This window comes from Physella acuta, unplaced genomic scaffold, assembly GCF_028476545.2.
Source record: "Physella acuta isolate Inbredline_101_S28 unplaced genomic scaffold, ASM2847654v3 ptg001428l, whole genome shotgun sequence".
NCBI lineage: Eukaryota > Metazoa > Mollusca > Gastropoda > Physidae > Physella > Physella acuta.
In genome coordinates, this window is record NW_026732943.1 from 170,392 (window position 1) to 193,487 (window position 23,096).

General features: G+C 39.9%; 1 protein-coding gene and 1 long non-coding RNA gene across 2 annotated transcripts; both read left to right on the plus strand.

Annotated features, from left to right (window-relative positions):
* The first annotated feature begins 730 nt into the window (after positions 1 to 730).
* On the plus strand, positions 731 to 1,548 carry LOC131927668 (uncharacterized). Its single transcript, XR_009383672.1, has 2 exons — positions 731 to 875; positions 1,426 to 1,548. It is a non-coding gene; the product is annotated as an uncharacterized LOC131927668 (long non-coding RNA).
* An 801-nt stretch (positions 1,549 to 2,349) lies between these two features.
* Positions 2,350 to 19,875, plus strand: LOC131927673 (uncharacterized). Its single transcript, XM_059283429.1, has 17 exons — positions 2,350 to 2,355; positions 2,507 to 2,642; positions 2,906 to 2,969; positions 4,151 to 4,365; positions 5,389 to 8,568; positions 8,685 to 8,849; positions 9,621 to 9,827; positions 11,011 to 11,234; positions 12,210 to 12,452; positions 13,653 to 13,858; positions 14,375 to 14,532; positions 14,965 to 15,079; positions 15,198 to 15,315; positions 15,630 to 15,728; positions 16,861 to 17,012; positions 17,828 to 18,351; positions 19,642 to 19,875. Exons 1-17 carry the CDS (start codon positions 2,350 to 2,352, stop codon positions 19,839 to 19,841), a joined length of 6,012 nt encoding a protein of 2,003 aa, XP_059139412.1. The 3' UTR covers positions 19,842 to 19,875.
* The last annotated feature ends 3,221 nt before the right edge of the window (positions 19,876 to 23,096 follow it).

Consider the following 23,096-nt stretch of genomic DNA (forward strand, 5'->3'; position numbering starts at 1 on the left):
GTGAGTTAAAGAGCTGGGCATTTTTTGTGAACTAGGATCTGTTTCATTTAACAGAGAACAGTTAATTAGGGTAGCCATTTATTGAGGCCAGATTGTAAAGAACAAATCTGGAAGTTATTGTTTTTAAATCCCATATCTGGGCTACTTACATAAATGGGACACAACACCTTCATATTCAGAATCGATTGAATTGTTAGTATTGAAAATTTAGGATGATGGAATTAGGGGTATGTACTAATATGTGGAACAATGTAAACAGGGAAGATTTTCTTTTATTAAGGATAAAATAAATTGCTAATACTCTAATAAAAAAAAAGTCATTTATACTGAATTCATTAAATTGATTATACAATTGGAATGGGATTTAGCTGATGACAAAAAGACACAATTCTATTCATAACACACACAAATTTGTATTAAGCCTCCATTTATAAACATAATTTTTTTTAAATCTTAGAAATAACTAATAAATTTAGCTCTCTCTAAATACATAATTTGTTTCTGTTTATATACCCTGCGGTTTACTAGGGCCCAACTGAAAACTAAATTTTACTTGCAAATTGTTTATTAGTATTATGATCCACTACTAAGTTTTTTTATACAAAATTAAAAAAATATATACAAAGGAATTAAGCCAAATTTTACATCTTTTTTCAGTTTTCAAGGCTGTGGACTACTCATTTTATAAAATTAACACCTGTTTTTCTGTTTTCAAGGTTGCTATGTTGAGGCCAGCAGGCAGCTAGCCAGTGATGACCAGCTAGCCTGTGATGACCAACCTGATTACTGTGGAGACTTCCCTACCCACACCCTCTGGTCCTGGCATCACACAGCACAGTGTAACCCTTTTGACTGGAGGCTCAGACAGTTCTATGGTAGCTGCGTTTGTATGGTTTCTTTCATTCTTTCACTCTTTCTTTCTTTCATTCTTTCATTCATTCTTTCATTCATTCATTCTTTCTTTCATTCTTTCATTCATTCTTTCATTCATTCATTCTTTCTTTCATTCTTTCATTCTTTCATTCATTCTTTCATTCATTCTTTCTTTCATTCATTCTTTCATTATTGCATTCTTACATTCATTCATTCATTCTTTCATATAGAACAATCACAGATTCATTTGGCACAATCATTAACAAATTAAGCAACTCAATCAGTAACAATTCATATAGCACAATCCGTAATATTTTGTTAATTCAAAATGGTACAATCAGAAATAATCAATTTTTTGTGACACATTCAGTAACTTTGCATTGATTCAAAATAGCACTCTGAGAAAAAAAATGGTATAAGCATTAATAATTTATTACTTTAAAGTTGCAAAATCAATAAAAATTCATTATTACATCAGTAATTAGTTTATATTAAAATTGTTGCATCACAATAATTAACGAATGTAGAAACAAAATGTAATCACTGATGCAGGTCAATCAATCAGCCATGTGTTTAAGATGGAGTTCCCAGCACAAGAGTGTTCAGCACAGGAACCCATTGGGCTAGGACTTATTCCACACATGTTTAAGTTGTTGACCTCATGCTTGGAGAAGGTGGGTAATTGTTGACTTTATGCTTGGAGGTGGGTATTTGTTGACCTCATGTTTGAAGGTGGGAATTTGACCTCATGTTTGGAGAAGGTGGGTATTTGTTGACTTTATGCTTGGAGGTGGGTATTTGTTGACCTCTTGTTTGGAGGTGGGTATTTGTTGATCTCATGCTTGGAGAAGGTGGGTATTTGTTGACCTCATATTTTAGAAGGTGGGTATTTGTTGACCTCATGTTTGAAGGTGGGTATTTGTTAATGTCATGTTTGGAGAAGGTGGGTATTTGTTGACCTCATGTTTTGAGAAGGTGGGTAATTGTTGACTTAATGCTTGGAGGTGGGTATTTGTTGACCTCATGTTTGAAGGTTGGTATTTGTTGATCTCATGCTTGGAGAAGGTGGGTATTTGTTGACCTCATGCTTGGAGAGGGTGGGTATTTGTTGACCTCATGTTTGGAGAAGGTGGGTATTTGTTGACCTCATGTTTGGAGAAGGTGGGTATTTGTTGACCTCATGTTTGGTGAAGGTGGGTATTTGTTGACCTCTTGTTTGGTGAAGGTGGGTATTTGTTGACCTCTTGTTTGGAGAAGGTGGGAATTATTTGTTGACCTCATGTTTGGAGAAGGTGGGTATTTGTTGACCTCATTTTTGGAGAAGGTGGGTATTTGTTGACCTTATGTTTGGAGAAGGTGGGTATTTGTTGACCTCTTTTTTGTAGAAGGTGGGTAATTGTTGACCTCATGTTTGGAGAAGGTGGGTATTTGATTGTTGACCTTGTGTTTAGAGATGGTCTATTGTTGACTATAATCATGGAGGTGGGTATTTTGTTTCATATATACACTTTAAGCAAAAAGCAAAGTCAAATGTATTAATAGCTTAAGTAGTTAAGACAATCTTCAAGCAGAAGAAATAACACAAAAGTATTTCAGCTTCAGCACTTTATACATCTTGAATGTATTTGTGTAGGAAATGAGTGGCAAAGTTTTAGAGTTGAGAGATGTTGGCATTCAAGAGTCTTGTTGTACAGACTTACCTGGGCATGTTGAAGGCAAGATACAGGCTTGTGTGTTTCGCTCATCTAGTAGTTTTTGTGTTGAGAAAGGTAAGTTATCATGGTATCAAGGGAAATAATCATTAAAATTAGAATTTTTTTTAGGTGGAATATTATCTACCCTTAAATTTTTCGACACATATCTTTTGAACTTAGTTTTAAAATATATTAAAATAGAGAGATGGATGTGGGGCTGAAAAAAATGAGACCAGAGAATTAGCTTTAATGACCTAAAATTAACTAAAGCTGCCACCCTTTGTTTTTAATATATTGTGTCAGATCTAAATATGTGATCTGTTTTTTTAAATTCCCAGTTGGTCACTGCCTTCTACAAGGCAGCTATACACTGCTGGATAAAAACTACTCATCTCTAGATAGGTAATTTCTTGTTCAAATGTATTTATTGTTGTAGTCTTAATGAATTGTGTTTAATAAAATAAACGAGTATTCTAAGGATTACAATGATTGAAGTAAAAATATATAACACCTATTTAGAACCTTACAATCCTATATTGGTAATCTAGCTGATTACACTGACAACAATACTCGCTAAAATCAAGGTAAGCTGACAGCATCACACGCTGACAGCAACACTTACTAGTATCAACATACTCGTTCTCTGACAACAGCACCCTGACAACGACATAAGCTAACAACAGTGCAGGCTGACAAAGCTTACAACATACTCGTTCTCTGACAACAGCGTACTAACGGACAGTGCACGCTGACAACGCTCACTGACAATGCTTCCTGACAACACGCTTCCAATGCACACTGACAACACATGCTGACACCAACAGTAACAACACCCACATCAATCCTGTCATCATGCCACCACCTCCTGTCATTTCTCACCGTGTCATCATGCCACCACCTCCTGTCATCATGCCACCTCCTGTCATTTCTCACCATATCATCATGCCACCACCTCCTGTCATCATGCCACCACCTCCTGTCATAATGCCACCACCTCCTGTCATCATGCCACCACCTCCTGTCATCATGCCACCACCTCCTGTCATCATGCCACCACCTCCTGTCATCATGCCACCACCTCCTGTCATCATGCCACCACCTCCTGTCATCATGCCACCACCTCCTGTCATCATGCCACCACCTCCTGTCATCATGCCACCACCTCCTGTCATCATGCCACCACCTCCTGTCACCATGCCACCACCTCCTGTCATCATACCACCACCTCCTGTCATCATGCCACCACCTCCTGTCATCATGCCACCACCTCCTGTCATCATGCCACCACCTCCTGTCATCATGCCACCACCTCCTGTCATCATGCCACCACCTCCTGTCATCATGCCACCACCTCCTGTCATCGTGCCACCACCTCCTGTCATCATGCCACCATCTCTTATCATCTTTCACCTGTCATCATGCCACCATCTCCTGTCATCTCTCACCTGTCATGCCACCACCTCCTGTCATCTCTCACCTGTCATGCCACCACCTCCTGTCATCTCTCACCTGTCATGCCACCACCTCCTGTCATCTCTCACCTGTCATGCCACCACCTCCTGTCATCTTTCACCTGTCAACAGATCTGCAGCCTCCCCTTGCTCTGTGGCCTTAAACAGCCCAGAGGAAGTCCTCTGCAACCTGTCAATCATCTACAAGCATTTCTTTGACGTCATCAACCCTTTCCGCCTGGTGTGGGATGCAGTCAAGCACCAGAACATTCTAGCTGTGGCCCTGAGAAAGTTAAAGAAGGAGAGGAAGCAAGTTCAGCTCAAGTGCTGCGTAGACTACAATGCAGGTGTGTAGTTAAGTTACAGTTGGTTAGACTGGCATTCTAGAATATGCATTTGGCTACACTGAAGTTTGAATCTTGTTTAGATTGGCAATATAGATTATATTTTTGGCTACACTGAAGTTTGAATCTTGTTTAGATTGGTACTCTATGTTATACATTTGGCTACACTGTAGTTTGAATCTTGTTTAGATTGGCAATATAGATTATATTTTTGGCTACACTGAAGTTTGAATCTTGTTTAGATTGGTACTCTAGGTTATACATTTGGCTACACTGTAGTTTTGATCTTGTTTAGATTGGTACTCTTGATTATACATTTGGCTACACTGTAGTTTTGATCTTGTTTAGATTGGTACTCTAGGTTATACATTTGGCTACACTGTATTTTTAATCTTGTTTAGATTGGTACTCTAGGTTATACATTTGGCTACACTGTATTTTTAATCATGTTTAGATTGGTACTCTAGGTTATACATTTGGCTACACTGTAGTTTTGATCTTGTTTAGCTTGGTACTCTAGATCTCAAAAACTAGGATTAAAACAAATGGGATTACATTTGAGAAATCATTTTGTAACAATACACTTAAAATAGATAAGCAACGGCAATTTTAAACACATTTAGACTATAAATTCTTGAATGAAGCGCATTTGGAAAAAATTCAGTGTTGCTTTATCTACAATTAGCGGTGAAGAGTTGATGAAATAAGCTCAAATCCTATGGTTATTAAAGTGTCATTATAACATCAAACAGTTTAAACTGGATATTGTATTCACATTTTAAAAAAATAATTTGAGTTTGTATCACAAAATGTCAGGAATTAAATCTCAGTGGGATTTTTTTTTCTGCATTTTTAAACAAATTTTATTCCTGAAAGAATAATTTATCCAGAAATTCAAGGAATAAAAAAAAATGTGTACATAAATTCCAGGATTTAAAAAAAGTAATGCACACATAAGTTACAGGTTTTAATTAAATATTTTATTCATTAATTCAGGACTTTAAAAAAATTATCTATAAATTCCAGGAATCATTGTCTGTGGGGGATTCATGCTTCAGAGCACCAAACCCAAATCCAGTCCAGACTTCTTCCAGCTGGGACCCATGCCCCAGACTCTGTCAGCCCACTGGGAAAGCCTGCAGTACATCAAGGGCAAGCCAACCTGCTGCATGAAGCAGTCCGGCACCCACAGGGATCTCCTGGAGGACAAGCGCGCCACCAAACAGGTCAGGTTCTCCACTGACATCTCCCGCAAGAAGAAGATCAAGATGGAGGTGCCGCCAACGCCAATACCCAAAGCCTCATTCCCGTCTTCAGTGTTTCAGTTTGATGAGGATGGTGAGAATCTAGAATCTATTTCTAACAGGGAGGCTGAAATGCAAGATGTCGCTGCTTGTGATGTTGACGCCATCACCGCCACCCTGCCCACGGCCAGTGCGTGTAAATTTAGATTTCTAGCTTGTGTTGAGCTGCACAGCAACTTTTCCGAGACTTTGGGGAATCTTTTGAAAATATTTCAACAAGAAGCTGTACTAGTTGTGTTTGTCACTCCTAGAAAACTACCAAGCTCTTCATCTCCGTATGTGTTGTGCATGTACCGAGCTCACTCAGGCTGTGGATCAGTTCCCAGCATGATGCATAAAACAGAATCCAACTTGAACGTGGTGCTGAGGGACAGGAACCTGGACCACGTCACACCCTGTGCTGACGTCACAGCTGCCCTGACAATCATGTGTCGTGGTGTGGAGGAAATCCTAGCAACCCACCTGGCCAGGGTTTATGTCGTCTTTAAAAAATACTGGGGCGACGTGACCCAGATCAGCAGCTGGGAGCCCCTGTTGGTCAACGCTGAGATGGAAATCATGGCCAAAGTCAACGCCAAAATCTTCCAGCAAGACGAAGCTACAAAATTTAATTTATTCGAGCAAGAAGCCATGTTTCAGATCTCCCACTGCTCATTGACTGCCAGCAACAAGCTTGAAGTTGATGTTCATGGGGATGGTAACCATGACCCCCACCCTGCCATGATGAGCACCTGCTTTTGTCTGAGCCTTGATGACATGTTCACAGAAACCTTAAACAACATTGTCAACATCCTCGGCTGTGTTGTAGCCCATGTTCAACCTCAGAACAAACCTGTTGCAGGGGACGCAACAAATTACCAGGACACCAGACACCAGGATGGAGATCTGTATTTAATTTCTATTGTACGAGATGATGAAAAGGACATGTACACAAACGCTTTTTCTGCATACGTGTACAGCCAACACGGGCACGTGTTCAAGTTTGAGAATGGCCAGGAGCTGCTCACATACCTGACATCCGCTCACCCAGATATTTCTCGGACTCATCACGTCCAGCTCTCCAAGCTTGACAAAAACACATCCCTTGAGGATGAACTTTCTAAATTCAGAAATGAAAACTCCTTTCACTTCTTCTCACCAGTAATGGATCTCTCCCCTGATGCCTATCCCTGCATGCTTAAAGAAAGCCTTAACATACCTGCCTCTGCTGATGAGCTTTCAGCAACTCCCATGGACAAAAGTTCCAACTTTGATTTGATCTCATTTGAAACCCCTGAGCTCTGTGGTTTCAAAACTCCCGTAGTGAACACATCATCCAGCGACAACTTCAGCTGCCTGTTGGTCAGCAGCCTGCCCAAAATTGTCATCACCCCATCCCCTTGCCAGAGTTCCTCACGTGAACTAGTTCCAGCGCTTCCAGACCCCTCAGTCCTGAAACCTCCGCAGATTGATTTAACAAACTTGAAGGCGGTCATGCCTGAGACTCCTCCCAGTGACCCTAAGGATAATCCCCACCCCCATCAAGTCATCCCCACACATTGCGTTCAACCCTCCATCTCACAAGAAGACCAGGATAAATTTTTCATTCCTGTGTCTATGCTTACCCAGATGAACCCTGACCCCAGATGCTTCATTGAACAAGTGTCTGGTTCCACTGAGGAATCTGTTGATAGTGAGGTGTGCAACATCATGAAGAACGCGTCTCTGTGTATGTACAATGAGGACAGCTCCAGTGGGACGTACACGTATTCTGGTGGGTCAACACCCGAGGTGGAGAGTTGTATGTCTTCAGCTTCTGTGGAGGAGATGGAAAGTAGGATGGTGTTTGCTGCCACTGAGAGCAGCTGGAAGATTTCTTCATGCTTGGGTCCTCTGTCTGGTGATGTGGGCAAGGATAGTTGTCTTGTTGAGAAAAGTGTTGGGGATTTTTTAAAGAATGGATATGATGTCAAGGATGGTGTGATCAATGATGGTGTAGTTAAGGATGAAGGAGTGTTCAATGATGAAGGTGTGGTCAAGGATGGTATCATCACAGATGTGGTCAAAGATGATGTGGTCAAAGATGTGGTCAAAGATGTGGCCAAGGATGATGTGGTCAAAGATGATGTGGTCAAAGATGTGGTCAAGGATGTGGTCAAAGATGTGGTCAAAGATGATGTGGTCAAAGATGATGTGGTCAAAGATGATGTGGTCAAAGATGATGTGGTCAAAGATGATGTGGTCAAAGATGATGTGGTCAAAGATGATGTGGTCAAAGATAATGTGGTCAAAGATAATGTGGTCAAAGATGATGTGGTCAAAGATGATGTGGTCAAAGATGATGTGGTCAAAGATGATGTGGTCAAAGATGATGTGGTCAAAGATGATGTGGTCAAGGATGATGTTACCAAGGATGATGTTACCAAGGATGATGTGACCAAGGATGCAGTCAATGATAAAGATGTGAGCAAAGATTTGGTAAAAGATGTGGTCAATGATGTGGTTGATGATGTGGTCAAAGATGTGGTCAAAGATGTGGTCAAAGACGCAGTCAATGATGATGTGAGCAAAGATTTGGTAAAAGAAGCTTTGGTCAAAGATGTGGTCTATGATGTGGTCTATGATGTGGTCAAAAAAGATGTGGACAGAGATGTGGTCCAAGATGCTGTGGTCAAGAATGCAGATGTGCATAAGGAATTAGTTCTAAAGGAATTCGTATCATCCAAGACCATTGATTTAGCCCAGGAAAATGATCCGTATCAGCTGATGACGCTATCTAAACTAGATACAGCCTTAGTTGTTCATCTCAACGACCACAGAAGCCCATTTGGTCAACAGAGGGGCAGGGCATCAGGGAATTTGTTACTTTATCATGCCACACAGAGGGACAACAAAAACATCTTGGGTTTTGTACTATTTAGTGGTAAGTCATTTTGAAAAAATTATTCAATCTCTTTCTAAATATTTTGATACTTGCTTTACCTTATTGAAGGAATCTTCTGTACCAGAATATATTATGTAAATTTTGTTATGTTACAGATACTGCAGTAACGCATGCCAGGCTGTCAATGAGTCACCCCTGTTGTTTTAGTCACCTGGAGAATGCTGTCAGTCTATTAATAGCCATGTACATATTAGAAGAGCTGGGCGGCGCCAGCAAGGAACACCTGAAGGACAAGATCCTGTTGATACAGCCTCCTATTTGTAAGTGTTCATATTTTGTGTGAGCCTGTTGTTTTCTAGTTGTATGGGTAATAAAATTATTTAATTAATTTCAAGTTCTTCATATCAAATGTTGATAGTCGATTTAAATTTAAATGTAATTTTTAAGAAACCATGTATCACTAGCTGTGCAATAGCTTACATTTACCATAAACTTTTCAAGTTTAATATATTTATTTTGTGGTTAAACTACCCAAAACCAATATAAGAAGATATTTAACATATACCTAATATACGTGAAGACTTAAGGTTTATTTATTTTATGTTCTACTACCAAACACACCATCTCATATGTATCTTGACATTTACTTAAAAAAGACTATTAGATGACTATTTTCTTGTGCTTATGGCTCACATGAACTCTCTATAAATATATTTCATAAAGTATGTAATGGAAATTGACTTAAACAATTATATGTGCTCAAATGTGCCTGAGATTTTTCCTATATGGTACAGTCCTATTCTCCCAAAAACACCTGTTCTGTTTATGACCTTTTTGTTTTCACTATTAAGTTTGGTGCAGCTTGTTAATGGTGACATGTTAGGGTAATTAAAAGTAAGGCACAATAATATCTGCATCCAATTGTCTATGAATTACATTTTGTATTCATTTTTAAATGAAGGTGGATTTTTTAATAAATCAATTCTATGAAACAGTTTTTAGAGGTTTTTTCCCTTTACTTGGACTTGTGGAGAGGTAAAAATAATTACAAAAAGCGGACTGTAAAGGGTTAAAAAATTTTTTTTCCCCAGACCATGACCCAGCAGTGTTGATGTTCCTAGCTGGCAGACTGGGGTGTAAGCAGATCATCACATCCTCCAGCATCCCCTCCGTCAGGGACGACCTCCACACCCTGGTGCCCAGCTCTGTCGTCCTCAGCGAGCCAGTCTCAGCTTTATCAGTGCTGCCCCAGACTGGGGGGGAGAGGTGTAGCTTGGTCGTCATGTACCAGCAGGATGGTGAGTACTGGGGTCAATGTACAGGCAGGATGGTGAGTAATGGGGTCATGTACCAGTGGGATGGTGAGTACTGGGGTCATGTATGGTGAGTACTGGGGTCATGTACCAGCGGGATGGTGAGTACTGGGGTCATGTACCAGCAGGATGGTGAGTACTGGGGTCATGGGTGTAGCATGGTCATCATGTACCAGCAGGATGGTGAGTACTGGGGTCATGTACCAGCAGGATGGTGAGTACTGGGGTCATGGGTGTAGCATGGTCGTCATGTACCAGCAGGATGGTGAGTACTGGGGTCATGTACCAGCAGGATGGTGAGTACTGGGGTCATGTACCAGCAGGATGGTGAGTACGGGGGTCATGTACCAGCAGGATGGTGAGTACTGGGGTCATGTACCAGCAGGATGGTGAGTGTTATGTACCAGCAGGATGGTGAGTACGGGGGTCATGTACCAGCAGGATGGTGAGTACTGGGGTCATGTACCAGCAGGATGGTGAGTACTGGGGTCATGGGTGTAGCATGGTCGTCATGTACCAGCAGGATGGTGAGTACTGGGGTCATGTACTTAATGGTTGGTGAATACTGGGGTCATGTATGGTGAGTACTGGGGTCATGTACAGGCAGGATGGTGAGTACTGGGGTCATGTACCAGCAGGATAGTGAGTAATGGGGTCATGTACCAGCAGGATGGTGAGTACTGGGGTCATGTACAGGCAGGATGGTGAGTACTGGGGTCAAGTACCAGTGGGATGGTGAGTACTGGGGTCATGTACCAGCAGGATGGTGAGTACTGGGGTCATGTACCAGCAGGATGGTGAGTACTGGGGTCATGTACCAGTGGGATGGTGAGTACTGGAGAAATACTGAGAGATACCCAATAAAGATAAAATGAAGCTAGAGTTGGTGGAAGCGTTTTGCCAAACTTTGTCATTTGTTAAAATGTTACTGGGGTATGTAATACTTTATCATCAGATGCATGCAAATGTTTCACATTTTATTATGTTTTTATGGGAATCTTTTTGAGCAACTTCATCATTTTCAAGTCAGTTTGAGACAACCTGCATTATATATTAAATTTCCAGTAGAGTAATATTACTTTTGTAATGATACCATAAATGTTTATTTTAAGAAATTGTTTTTAAATTTATGTTTAATTAAAAGATGAACCACTTTTGTTTGTTCTAGAAGTAGAAGAGTTCCTGTCTCTTGTGGACTTCTCCGGCACTTTGGTGCTGTGTGGCAACATCAACCCTCTACAGAACATCGGCATGAGCTGTTTCTTGAAGAATCTGAGCATTCACAGCCTTGATGCCTGTTATGTGGTCCACCATTTTCTTACCCTGACTGGCCGACACAGGCAGAAGTTTGAGACAGAATTCACGCAGCATCTTTTGGCGCTTAATGATGTGGTTAGATCATATTAGGTTAAATAATGTAGTGAGGTATTGGAAAAATGGGTTGTTGAGATATTGGGTTGAATGATGTGGTGAGGTATGGGTAGAATGGGTTGGTGAAATATTGGGTTGAATGGGTTGGTGAGATATTGGGTTGAATGGGTTGGTGAGATTTGGGTTAAATAGATTGGTGAGATTTGGGTTGAATGGGTTGGTGAGATTTGGGTTGAATGGGTTGGTGAGATTTGGGTTGAATGGGTTGGTGAGATTTGGGTTAAATGGGTTGGTAAGATTTGGGTTGAATGGGTTGGTGAGATTTGGGTTGAATGGGTTGGTGAGATATTGGGTTGAATGGCTTGGTGAGATTTGGGTAAAATAGATTGGTGAGATTTGGGTTGAATGGGTTGGTGAGATTTGGGTTGAATGGGTTGGTGAGATATTGGGTTGAATGGGTTGGTGAGATTTGGGTTAAATGGGTTGGTGAGATATTGGGTTGAATTGGTTGGTGAGATTTGGGTTGAATGGGTTGGGGAAATATTGGGTTGAAAGGGTTGGTGAGTTATGTGTTGAATAATGTGAGCTATTGGGTTGAATGATGTGGTGAGATATTGAATTGAATGATGTGGTGAGATATTGGTTGAATGAGGTGGTGAGGTGTTGGTAGAATGGGTTGGTTGTACGGGTTGAATGGTTTGGTTAGATTTGGTTTCATTGGATTCATCTAAAAATGTCTCTAATTTTAAGGCTTTACTTCAATGTAATGTAGAAAATCAATTTTAAATCATTGATATATTAATCATTATGATTTTCTGTATTGAGTGTTGTAGCTACAGTTAATTTTATGATCCATCCCTATATTTTATTTTAACCACTACATATTTAAAACCTCTTTTTCTTTTTTTTTAATTTATTGCATGATAGTAAATTGTTTAAAATTTCTTTATTCTCAACAAATATTTTTTTTTTACATTTTTTCCATGTATCCCCTAGATAACTGCTGAATACTGCGCAGGCAATGAAACCTGTTTCTACCAATCCATCGCCAGTGTGAAAAAATTGCCCCCCAACTCCCAGCCCAGTGAACACGTGGTGGTTGATGTGTTCATGTCCAGGCAACTCTCCCCCTCACAGATCCTGAGCTCCCTGACTGGTCAGGAGTCCAGCGTGGTTCAGTACTTGCACTCAGCCATGACCCACCAGAGCCACTCTGCCACGGAAACCATGCCTGCGTTTGTAAGTATGTGGTCGAATGGTAGAGTGCTTGACCTCTAGACTGAAGGTCTCTAGTTTGGATCTTGTTTCGGACTCACTGCAGGAAACTCCTGAGTCCACCCAGCCCTGTTGAGTACTTGACTCAAAACTAGCTGGACATAGTGCTGAGCATACTATCCCTTCATATGCCGATGTCATTGATTGAGATGAAATCTACTTCATCTGCCCCATGTATCTTTGGGACTAATGGTAGAAGATGATGATGGTTTGTTAGTGTACATCAGTTTCTCTTTTCTCAGTTAATTCTCCTTCAGTGGATGACATGGGGATGGCCTAGTATGGCAGTGGAGCACTAGACTGCTAACCTGAAAGTCTAGAGTTCAAATCTATGTTCAAGTTAGTAGAATATCTGTGAGTTCACCCAGCTCTGATGATACCTAACTCATATTAGGGAAAGTAAAGGTGGCTGGGCATAGTGCTGACCACACTATCTCTTTCATTTACAAGGTTACACAAACAGGTAAACTCTACTTATCCCATTGACCGTCAGGTTCCAAAATGGTGCTTCACTACAGAAAGGTAATGGTGTACTCTTAATGACCACTCATCCACTGAAACATTACATGCATATGTTAAGTTCAGTCTGTTTTATGGTTATGTCAGTTGATTCTATTTTGTAAAACAAACACCAGTAGCATTTAAGTGGGTACCTTAAGTGTATCTTGTAGTTCTGTCTTTTAATTCTCTGTCATTATATCTATGGTGGGAGAGAATGATTGTATTGTCATTTCTCCTCTATATCAATCCATGGTGACTTGAACAACAAAGCAGCAAAATTACTTTTTAGGCTAAAATAAAAATTTAAGGTAGTAATTTATTTTTAAATCAAATAATTGCAAAAGTTGGGAAGAGCTTGTGATGGCTAGCCTAACACCTTTAGTTCTCAGCTAGACGACATCCCTAGACCCTAAAGCCTGAACAGCACCTGACTTATTCAGGGATGAGATTAGTATTGATATTGGCGATATTGGCAATTTATGCTAATCAGTAGTAAACTAAGTACTAGCACCCCATTTTTTAAGAAGATTACATTTATGGTAGTATGCAAATTACCAACACCCTTTTTTAAGAAGAACCTATTATTGTCATTAACACACAGGTGTAACCCCCACAAATCTTCCAGTATTACATTAGTCTCATGAACTTTGAACTCTGTGACAGGTATTCCCTGAAACATTGGCAATGACAAGCCCTCATCTGGCTGGGAGCCAGAGGCGCCAGTCCAGCCTGGAGATCTACCCAGAGCTGTTTCCTGTTTCCCTCAACTCAGAGGTCCAGACGCCAACGGTCAAGCTTTTGTCATGTGACATGGACATTGACCTGCTGGGTAAGAAGTCTTTAGACACAGCAGAGGACAACTCCACAAGGTAAGTCTACAGTAATTTACATGCTTTAAGTTTGCTTTAATCACAGGTTTCAAGTCTGCATTAGTTTAGTCTAAGTGTGTAGTCTCCATTATTTACAAACTGTATGTACCTCCATTAATTACTAGCTTTAAGCTAGTATTAGCATTAATTACTTGCTTTATGTAGTCTACATTAATTACTAGCTTTTTATACTCTACATTAATCACTAGCTTTATGTAGTCTACATTAATTACTAGCTCTATGTTATGTAGTCTCCATTATTTATAAACTGTATGTAACTCCATTAACTACTAGCTTTATGTACTCTACATTAATTACTTGCTTTATGTAGTCTACATTAATTACGAGCCGTTCACCTTTAGGATTATTAATTTTATAGCAGCTAGATTGTTTATTTGCCCAACTTTAAGCTTTCATTTGTAAAAATAAAACACTGTATTTAGTTTTTTGTAAATAATAGCTAAAAAATCCTAAGAGTTGCTTCCCTTTAATAACTGGTTGTTGCCCTTGTTTCAGGTTGACAGTTGAGATTGAGTTTCCTGTTATGTTTACGCGAGGATTTCAGCTGGGCTCAGCTCTGCTGGATGTGACCGCCCCGCCCCTGGCTGAGACCATTGTTCCACTGAACGACTGCACCAATGGGACCCCACTCTATATTGTACATCCTATAATGGGTACTTATAACCTGCCACTGTCCGTGTACACATTGAAGCAATCTTGTTTATTTTTTTTTACAGGCATAATCAACTTGACCTGGGCTTTTTAAGCCAGACACACCAGAAATAAAAACATATTGCATACATTTTGTGAGCTGCCAGGATATCTGTAACACATTATGGGCTCTATATTAGCTAGCGATGGGATGGCATGGTGTGAGATTGGGGGGAGGGGTTGGTCATTGATCAGTCAGTATCTGACCTACAGTCTTAACCTCTGTTACCGAACACACACTGTTCATGTTACCAAGTGTGCAATCTACTGCTACACCACCCAAATCCTTGTTGGAAATTCAACTTTTTTTTGTAAAACTGGGGGGTGTTTGCCATTAAACTCTACCCAGTCAGTTGCCCTGATCTAAAAATCAGTGATCCCCTTCCTTCCTCCAGGAACTGTGGAGTGCCTGAAACTGCTGGGAGAAAACCTGAGGCTACCAGTTCTGGGCATCCAGTGTTCCAGCCAAGCCCCTCTCATTAGTGAAGAAGGAATTAGCTCCATGGCCAAGTAATTAATTTTGTTTCACTACACAAATTTGTTAATATTCTATGTTGAATAATCAAATACTTTTAATGAAGATGATTGAGCTGCATGAAATGTATTGAGAGAGAGACATCTGTTTCAGATTTTATTTAGAAGAGATCAGCCAACACTGTCCTACAGGGGTGTTTCACTTGGCTGGGTACTCGTTTGGTGCTGTGATAGCTCATGAGATGGCAACACTGCTGCAGGGCACGGACAAGGTAAAACTAGTTGTAAGATCTCTTGAAAAGGTGCTAGTCTTAGGTAGATCTAACAGCTCAACACCCATACAATCCACCATTTAGTTGTAAGATCTCTTGCAAGCTTGTGCTAGTCTAACAGCTCATTACTACTACAACCTAGTTAAACTCATGTTTAAACTCATGGTTTAACTCATGGTTTAACAATCACATCCAACTATCACACCATGCCCCACCACCACACCCCACCATCATGCCCCCACCATCACCCTAAAGAAAGCCCCTAACTAAAGCTACATGAAGCTAATGATATCTGACCTTTGAACCCTCCTTAGCTACAGACCCTGATCTACCTAGACGGCAGCCCTGGATATGTGACAGCCCACTTTGATCATGAGATGACGTTTGTCCCCAGAAATAAAAGTCTGTATGAGGTAAGCAGGTTTTCACATCCATTGTTTCTAGCTCTTTAGTTCAGTTTTAGCCAAAAGTCATAAATCTAGATAGTTATAATCCTCATTATAAATCCAGGTAAAGTTATAATCCTCATCATAAATCCAGATAGTTATAATCCTCATCATAAATCCAGGTAAAGTTATAATCCTCATCATAAATCCAGATAGTTATAATCCTCATCATAAATCCAGGTAAAGTTATAAACCTCATCATAAATCCAGGTAAAGATATAAACCTCATCATAAATCCAGGTAAAGTTATAATCCTCATCATAAATCCTGAAGTTATAAAAACAGTCAAAAACCCAGGTTACTTTTTAATACTAATCTTCAATTCATAAATTTCTCACAAAATTGATCCCTGTATTATTACAAAAACTGAACTGACCTCAGCTCTATAAACCACCTCATTTAACCAAAGCTCTATCGTGTCAAACATAGTTTTAATTCAAAATTCTGTCCTTTTATCACAGAATCATTTCTGCCTCAAAACATTTTCCAGTATTTTACCATAAATACATATTTGCATCACTTAGTTTGAATTTTTTATAGTCAATCTAATGTTATCACAGAATCTAACCTATTTCCACATTGAAACAAAATTCCTCAATTAACATGATAGTCCTTTCTTAGATTACATTTTAAAGTCCTTTTAAAATTATCCTACCACCATAGTGAAATATTAAAACAAAATTCACCAATGCTTTAATTCATTAACATATTTTCTTAGTTACTTAGATTATATTTTTAATTCCTTTTAAAATTATCCTACTATCACAGTGAAATATTAAAACAAAATTTCTCAATGTTATACTCAACATATTAGCCGTACTAAGTTTACATTTTTAATCCCATTAAAAATTATCTAACCACCACAGTAAAATATTAAAACAAGATTTCTCAATGCTATACTTAACATACTAGCCTTACTAAGTTTACATTTTTACGTCCATTTAAATTTAAAATGATCTAACCACCGCAGTAAAATATTGAAACAAATTCCCCAATGCTATACATACTAACATGTTAGCATTAGTTAGCTTACATTTTTAAATCCATTTTAGATGATACCATCACAGTAAAATATTTAAAAAATTTAAAATGTCCCCAGCGCTACACCTGTGCTGTGCTGCTGGCCTTCATCAGACTTTACCTGCCAGAGTTTTCTACTGCTCACGCTGCCTCGCTGCTCACCTCCCTGGCCAGCTCTGAGCAGCAGATTGAGATGGCTGTGGATATATCCCTGGGCTACATCAAGCTAGAGTAAGTCCACGTGATATGTAACACATTATAGACTGCTAACCTGAAAGTCTCGAGTTTGAATCAGGGTTCAAGTCAGTAGAATGTCCCTGAGTCCACCCAGCTCTGATGGATACCAAACTTGCATTGGGAAAAAGGCGGCTGGGCACACTATTCCTTCATATGCCAAGTTCTCTGAAACAGATGAACTCTACTTCATCTGCCCCATGTTTTGGGCTCAAACAAAAAGATGATTAAACAACAGCATCATCAACTGGGGTTTGAGTGCAATACTGCTATCCTAAAATGTGTTCGGATCTAGTACCCAAATGCCCGGAGTCCACCCAGCTCTGATGGGAACCCAACTAGCATTAGAAAAAGTAAAAATGTCCTAGGCTTAAACTGACCACACTATCTGTTTATATGCCAAGGTTACAAAACAGATAAACTCTAATTCATTGGCCCTGTCCCAAAAGGGAAAATTATTTAAAACATGTTAGAAGTAAATCAGGTTATTTCATTCACTTTAGAGTCTCTTTAGGCTATGATTATCACGTAAAACACAAGTCTGGTTGTTGTATAATGCTTATTAATAGCAAAAGAAAAGTCATGGCATGATAAGGGACTACATTGATTAGCTATGTTGTGGATTCTTTAGCTGTTGTGCTTCATTATTTTATCAAGTTTGACATTACAACCACATGACCTGTTGAGAAAATCAATCAAGCAATAGGAAAGTAATCTTAGAAAAGGTTTTTTGGAATACTAAAGCATGTTGAAATTTTTTTAAGCCTTTCATAGCAAGTAAAATATTCCACTAAAATTTTGTCTTTTTTTAGTGTTGCCTACGGGATGAAAAAAAGATGGCGGCTGATGTCTGAGAAGATTTTCAAGCTGCGGAAACTACACTCTTACAGGAAACGTATAGCCTCGTCTAGGTCATGTGACATATCCTGCTCCAACTGCAGGAAGTCCCTGTCTGAGGGTAGTTTTCTGGAACCTGATGCAGGGGACCTGACCTGCGACTTGGAGGACCAGGGGGTCTTTGTTACTGACCAGGGGGTCTTTGTTACTGACCAGGGGGTCTTTGTTACTGACCAGGACTTTGGTGTAGGGCTGGGTCAGGATGGACATGCGGGTCTGGGTCAGGATGGACGTGAGGGCCTGGGTCAGTCTGTGATATGCCGCAGCCACACCCAGGAGCTGAGGGAGGTGGTGCCTGAGTTCTTCATGGCTGAGCCGTCGTGTTCTGTGGCGGATGTTACAGATAGGGTTGTTTTCCTGCTGCGTAAGCAGAAGGCGGAGAGGTTCCTGCAGATGGGTCTGATGATGAGAAACTATAAGCCTAAATTTTTGGAGGAAGGTAGGATTTAGGCCCTATAGTTTTGTGGGTGGCTTGTGTTTGACAGTGTCGCAGGTGTAAGTTTGTGGATAGGAAGTGTGGCAGACATAGGTTTGTGGGTAGAATTTTTGCGGCAGGTGTAGGTTTGTGGGTAGAATTTTTGCGGCAGGTGTAGGTTTGTGGGTGGGGAGTGGGTGGCAGGTGTAGGTTTGTGGGTGGGGAGTGTGTGGCAGGTGTAGGTTTGTGGGTGGGGAGTGTGGCAGGTGTAGGTTGTGGGTGGGGAGTGTGTGTCAGGTGTAGGTTTGTGGGTGGGGAGTGTGTGGCAGGTGTAGGTTGTGGGTGGGGAGTGTGTGGCAGGTGTAGGTTTGTGGGTGGGGAGTGTGGCAGGTGTAGGTTTGTGGGTGGGGAGTGTGGCAGGTGTAGGTTGTGGGTGGGGAGTGTGTGGCAGGTGTAGGTTTGTGGGTGGGGAGTGTGGCAGGTGTAGGTTTGTGGGTGGGGAGTGTGGCAGGTGTAGGTTTGTGGGTGGGGAGTGTGTGGCTGGTGTAGGTTTGTGGGTGGGGAGTGTGTGGCAGGTGTAGGTTTGTGGGTGGGGAGTGTGGCAGGTGTAGGTTTGTGGGTGGGGAGTGTGTGGCAGGTGTAGGTTTGTGGGTGGAGAGTGTGTGATAGGTTTGTGCTGAGTGTGGAAGGTGTAGGTTTGTGGGTGGGGAGTGTGTGGCAGGTGTAGGTTTGGTGGGTGGGGAGTGTGTGGCAGGTGTAGGTTTGTGGGTGGGGAGTGTGTGGCAGACATAGGTTTGTGGGTGGGAAGTGTGGCAGGTGTAGGTTTGTGGGTGGGAAGTGTGGCAGGTGTAGGTTTGTGGGTGGGGAGTGTGGCAGGTGTAGGTTTGTGGGTGGGGAGTGTGGCAGGTGTAGGTTGTGGGTGGGGAGTGTGTGGCAGGTGTAGGTTTGTGGGTGGGGAGTGTGGCAGGTGTAGGTTTGTGGGTGGGGAGTGTGTGGCAGGTGTAGGTTTGTGGGTGGGGAGTGTGTGGCAGGTGTAGATTTGTGGGTGGGGAGTGTGTGGCAGGTTTGTGCTGGGTAGTGTGGCAGGTGTAGGTTTGTGGGTGAGGAGTGTGGCAGGTGTAGGTTTAATGTATCACTGGTGTAGTTAATGGGTAAGGGGTAAAGGTAATACATGATAGATGTGTTAAGTTAGACAATCAGACCATAATAATCCATGCGATTAAATTACATTACAATTACCTGTCATATTTCCCTCCTTTTAAGAGATAACAAACTCATCTTTTATTTTTCAAATTCTTTTCTCTGTCCCTCCAGTACCCACAGTTTTAGTGCGTGTCAACAGCTCACCTGGTCATCTGACTGACCATCAACTGGACACTCACTATGGACTGGCCAGGCTAGTTGATGTCAACAACTTGCAGGTGTTGGCTGTAGAGGGAGATCACCACAGCTTTTTACAAAAGCGTTTTGTTGGCGGCCTGGCCACAAAGTTAATGGATGTGTTGAAGGTTTGATGTTGGCCATTTACTGGATGTCTTGAAAGTTTGATGTTGGCCACAAAGTTACTTGATGTGTTGAAAGTTTGATGTTGGCCATTTACTGGATGTGTTGAAAGTTTGATGTTGGCCTCTGGATGTGTTGAAAGTTTGATGTTGGCCATTTACTGGATGTGTTGAAAGTTTGATGTTGGCCACTGGATGTGTTGAAAGTTTGGTGTTGGCCATTTACTGGATGTGTTGAAAGTTTGATGTTGGCCACTGGATGTGTTGAAAGTTTGATGTTGGCCATTTACTGGATGTGTTGAAAGTTTGATGTTGGCCACTGGATGTGTTGAAAGTTTGATGTTGGCCACAAAGTTACTTGATGTGTTGAAAGTTTGATGTTGGCCATTTACTGGATGTGTTGAAAGTTTGATGTTGGCCACTGGATGTGTTGAAAGTTTGATGTTGGCCATTTACTGGATGTGTTGAAAGTTTGATGTTGGCCACTGGATGTGTTGAAAGTTTGATGTTGGCCACAAAGTTACTTGATGTGTTGAAAGTTTGATGTTGGCCACTGGATGTGTTGAAAGTTTGATGTTGGCCACTGGATGTGTTGAAAGTTTGATGTTGGCCATTTACTGGATGTGTTGAAAGTTTGATGTTGGCCACTGGATGTGTTGAAAGTTTGATGTTGGTTACAAAGTTACTTGATATATTAAAAGTTTAACATTGTTGACAGTATTACTCTTAGTTTTTTAAATAATTTTTTTTTTCATAATTGTTTTTGGAAAATATACCTTTTCTTTAAGAAGTTTCTAACATTTTTGTTTTTAGAAATTCCTAATTAGTTGATAAATTATTATTTTTTCTAGCTACCAATCACAGAGTTTGGTAGCATAGATGTTAGTTGTCATGCTCAGGTATAACCACATTAGCACACCTTGATTTTGTCAGCATTGTCCAACCAGGTTGTAGATCTGTTCTACTGCAGCTGTTGATTTTTAGAACTCTGCACCTGTTAAATTAACAGACCTTTTGCCATAACGTTATCCGTTTTGGATGTCTATGGTTAGTATAACAATTGGAATATATACCACACCACATGTGAATGGTTAATTATAACAGATATTTGAATAGTTACCACACCAGATGTGTATGTGAAAGGCTAATATAACAATTTAAATATTTACAGTATAGCATGTGTATGAAGATGGTTAACATAATGATGTGTTTATCTGTTAAGTAGGCTGATATTGTTTACTTATATTATTACTTACATATTTACCACAATAATTTGTTTAGATATTTTTCACAATAATTATAGATATTATCTCAATTTGTTTAGGTAACAATAATTTTAGATATTATCACAATAATTTGTTTAGGTAATAATAATTTTAGATATTATCACAATAATTTGTTTAGGTAATAATAATTTTAGATATTATCACAATAATTTGTTTAGATATTTACCACAATCATTGTGTTGAGATAATAATCATAAAAATGTGTCCTAAAATGTCCAACCTTTTTACTCTTGTTTACTATTAAATATTTTTATATGGAAGCTACTACTCGTTGTCATTTCATTTTGTTAGTATTAGTATAATGCTGGAAGATGCCTTAACAGACTGCAGAGCTATGCTTTATTCTTGTACAGTATCTTTTAATAAGTCTAGCATTATTAAAAACCACAAGTAGAACCAAGCATAATGCATTGTGTAGTAGCTTTAACTCTTATAAGACTGTAATGTATATAGAGATAGCACATTAACAAACCACTTTGTGAATGTCTGGCAAGTCTGTCATATTTCAAATTGAGACATGAGTAACTGCAATGTACAGGGACGGGGGATGCCACCACATGAACCATCTGCTATTAATTAGGTTTAATTAGCCCACCTAGAGGACTTTTCAAAACCAACACAAGTAATACTAGCAGTTTTATACCCCAGGGATGTCATCTACCTAACGGCAGAACTCTTGACTGCTAACCCAAAAGTCAAGTTTGAATTCAGGTAAAGTCAGTAGAACGTCCCTGAGTCCAACCAGTTCTGATGGGTACTCTAACTCATGTTAGGGAAAGTAAAGGCAGCTGGGCATGGTGCTGACAAAACTGTCCCTTTGTAATCTATCTCTGCCTTATCTTTCTTTAAATGACCTGTGGGTAATTGATGGGGGGGGGGTAATGTCCTACTGCAGTTGTTTATTCAGGGTTTGCGTATTGGGTAATTCCCCCTAGGGAGTTAATAAGGAGGGTGAGTGGAAAATGACCCAGACTGGTTAACGTGTTGGTAAAGTCAATCTTCTCACATGTTCTTATTTCCCCATCCCTTTTACACTCGTCACACACTGTCATTAAATTGATTTTATCCCTTACAGTAGTGTGATGTCAATTATAGACTGCCCCAACTCTAACACCCTTTTAAATTCCCTGCAGCTTTAACTGAACACTAATCTTAACATATCAATTACAGTATATGTGTACAGACTTTAAATTCAACATAATCGAATTGCGTCAATTAATTTTGCCAATAGTCTGTATGGTATATGGGCAAAAATTGCAAAATATAATGACAACATGAAGTATACTTGCTTATTATAGCGAAAACATTGCTACATCCAGCTGTATTAATATATGGACGTTACAGTTTAAAGGACGGAGTGGCTTAGCGGTAAAGAGCTTAAGAGCGGTAAGTCTTGAGTTCGAATCCTGGTTCAAGTCCCTGAGTCCACTCAACTCTGATGGGTACCTAACTCACGTTAGGGAAAATAAAGGCAGCTGGGCATAGTGCTGACCACCTTATATGCTGAGGTCAAAGAAACAAATGAGCTCTACTTCATTTGCCCTATAGACCATCATGTTTGAAAGGGAACATAACTTAGTTTAAAGACAGTGGGGGAGAAAGGAGTGACACCAACTGAAAATATTGCAAAATTTACAGTAATTGTGTTATCAATATTTTGTTTGAAAAGTAAATGTAATTACTGTAGTTATGTTTTGATTTTTTAAAAATGATTCACTACAGTTACCAATATTTCAATTTCCATATTGTTAATTAGAATCTAATGTTTGTAGTTTCTAAATAAACATATTTATTTATTTTTATATTAATATATTCAATATGTTTTTATGTTTTAACTTTGCAATTATTAACATTTAAATTTTTGAATTGCTAATAGATTTAGTAATCAAACTGAGATGTTTTAATTTAAAGATATTCTGAGTTTTTATTTCAGAGATTGTTAATTAATGTATTTATTAATGTTCTTTTTTTGTAAGATTAG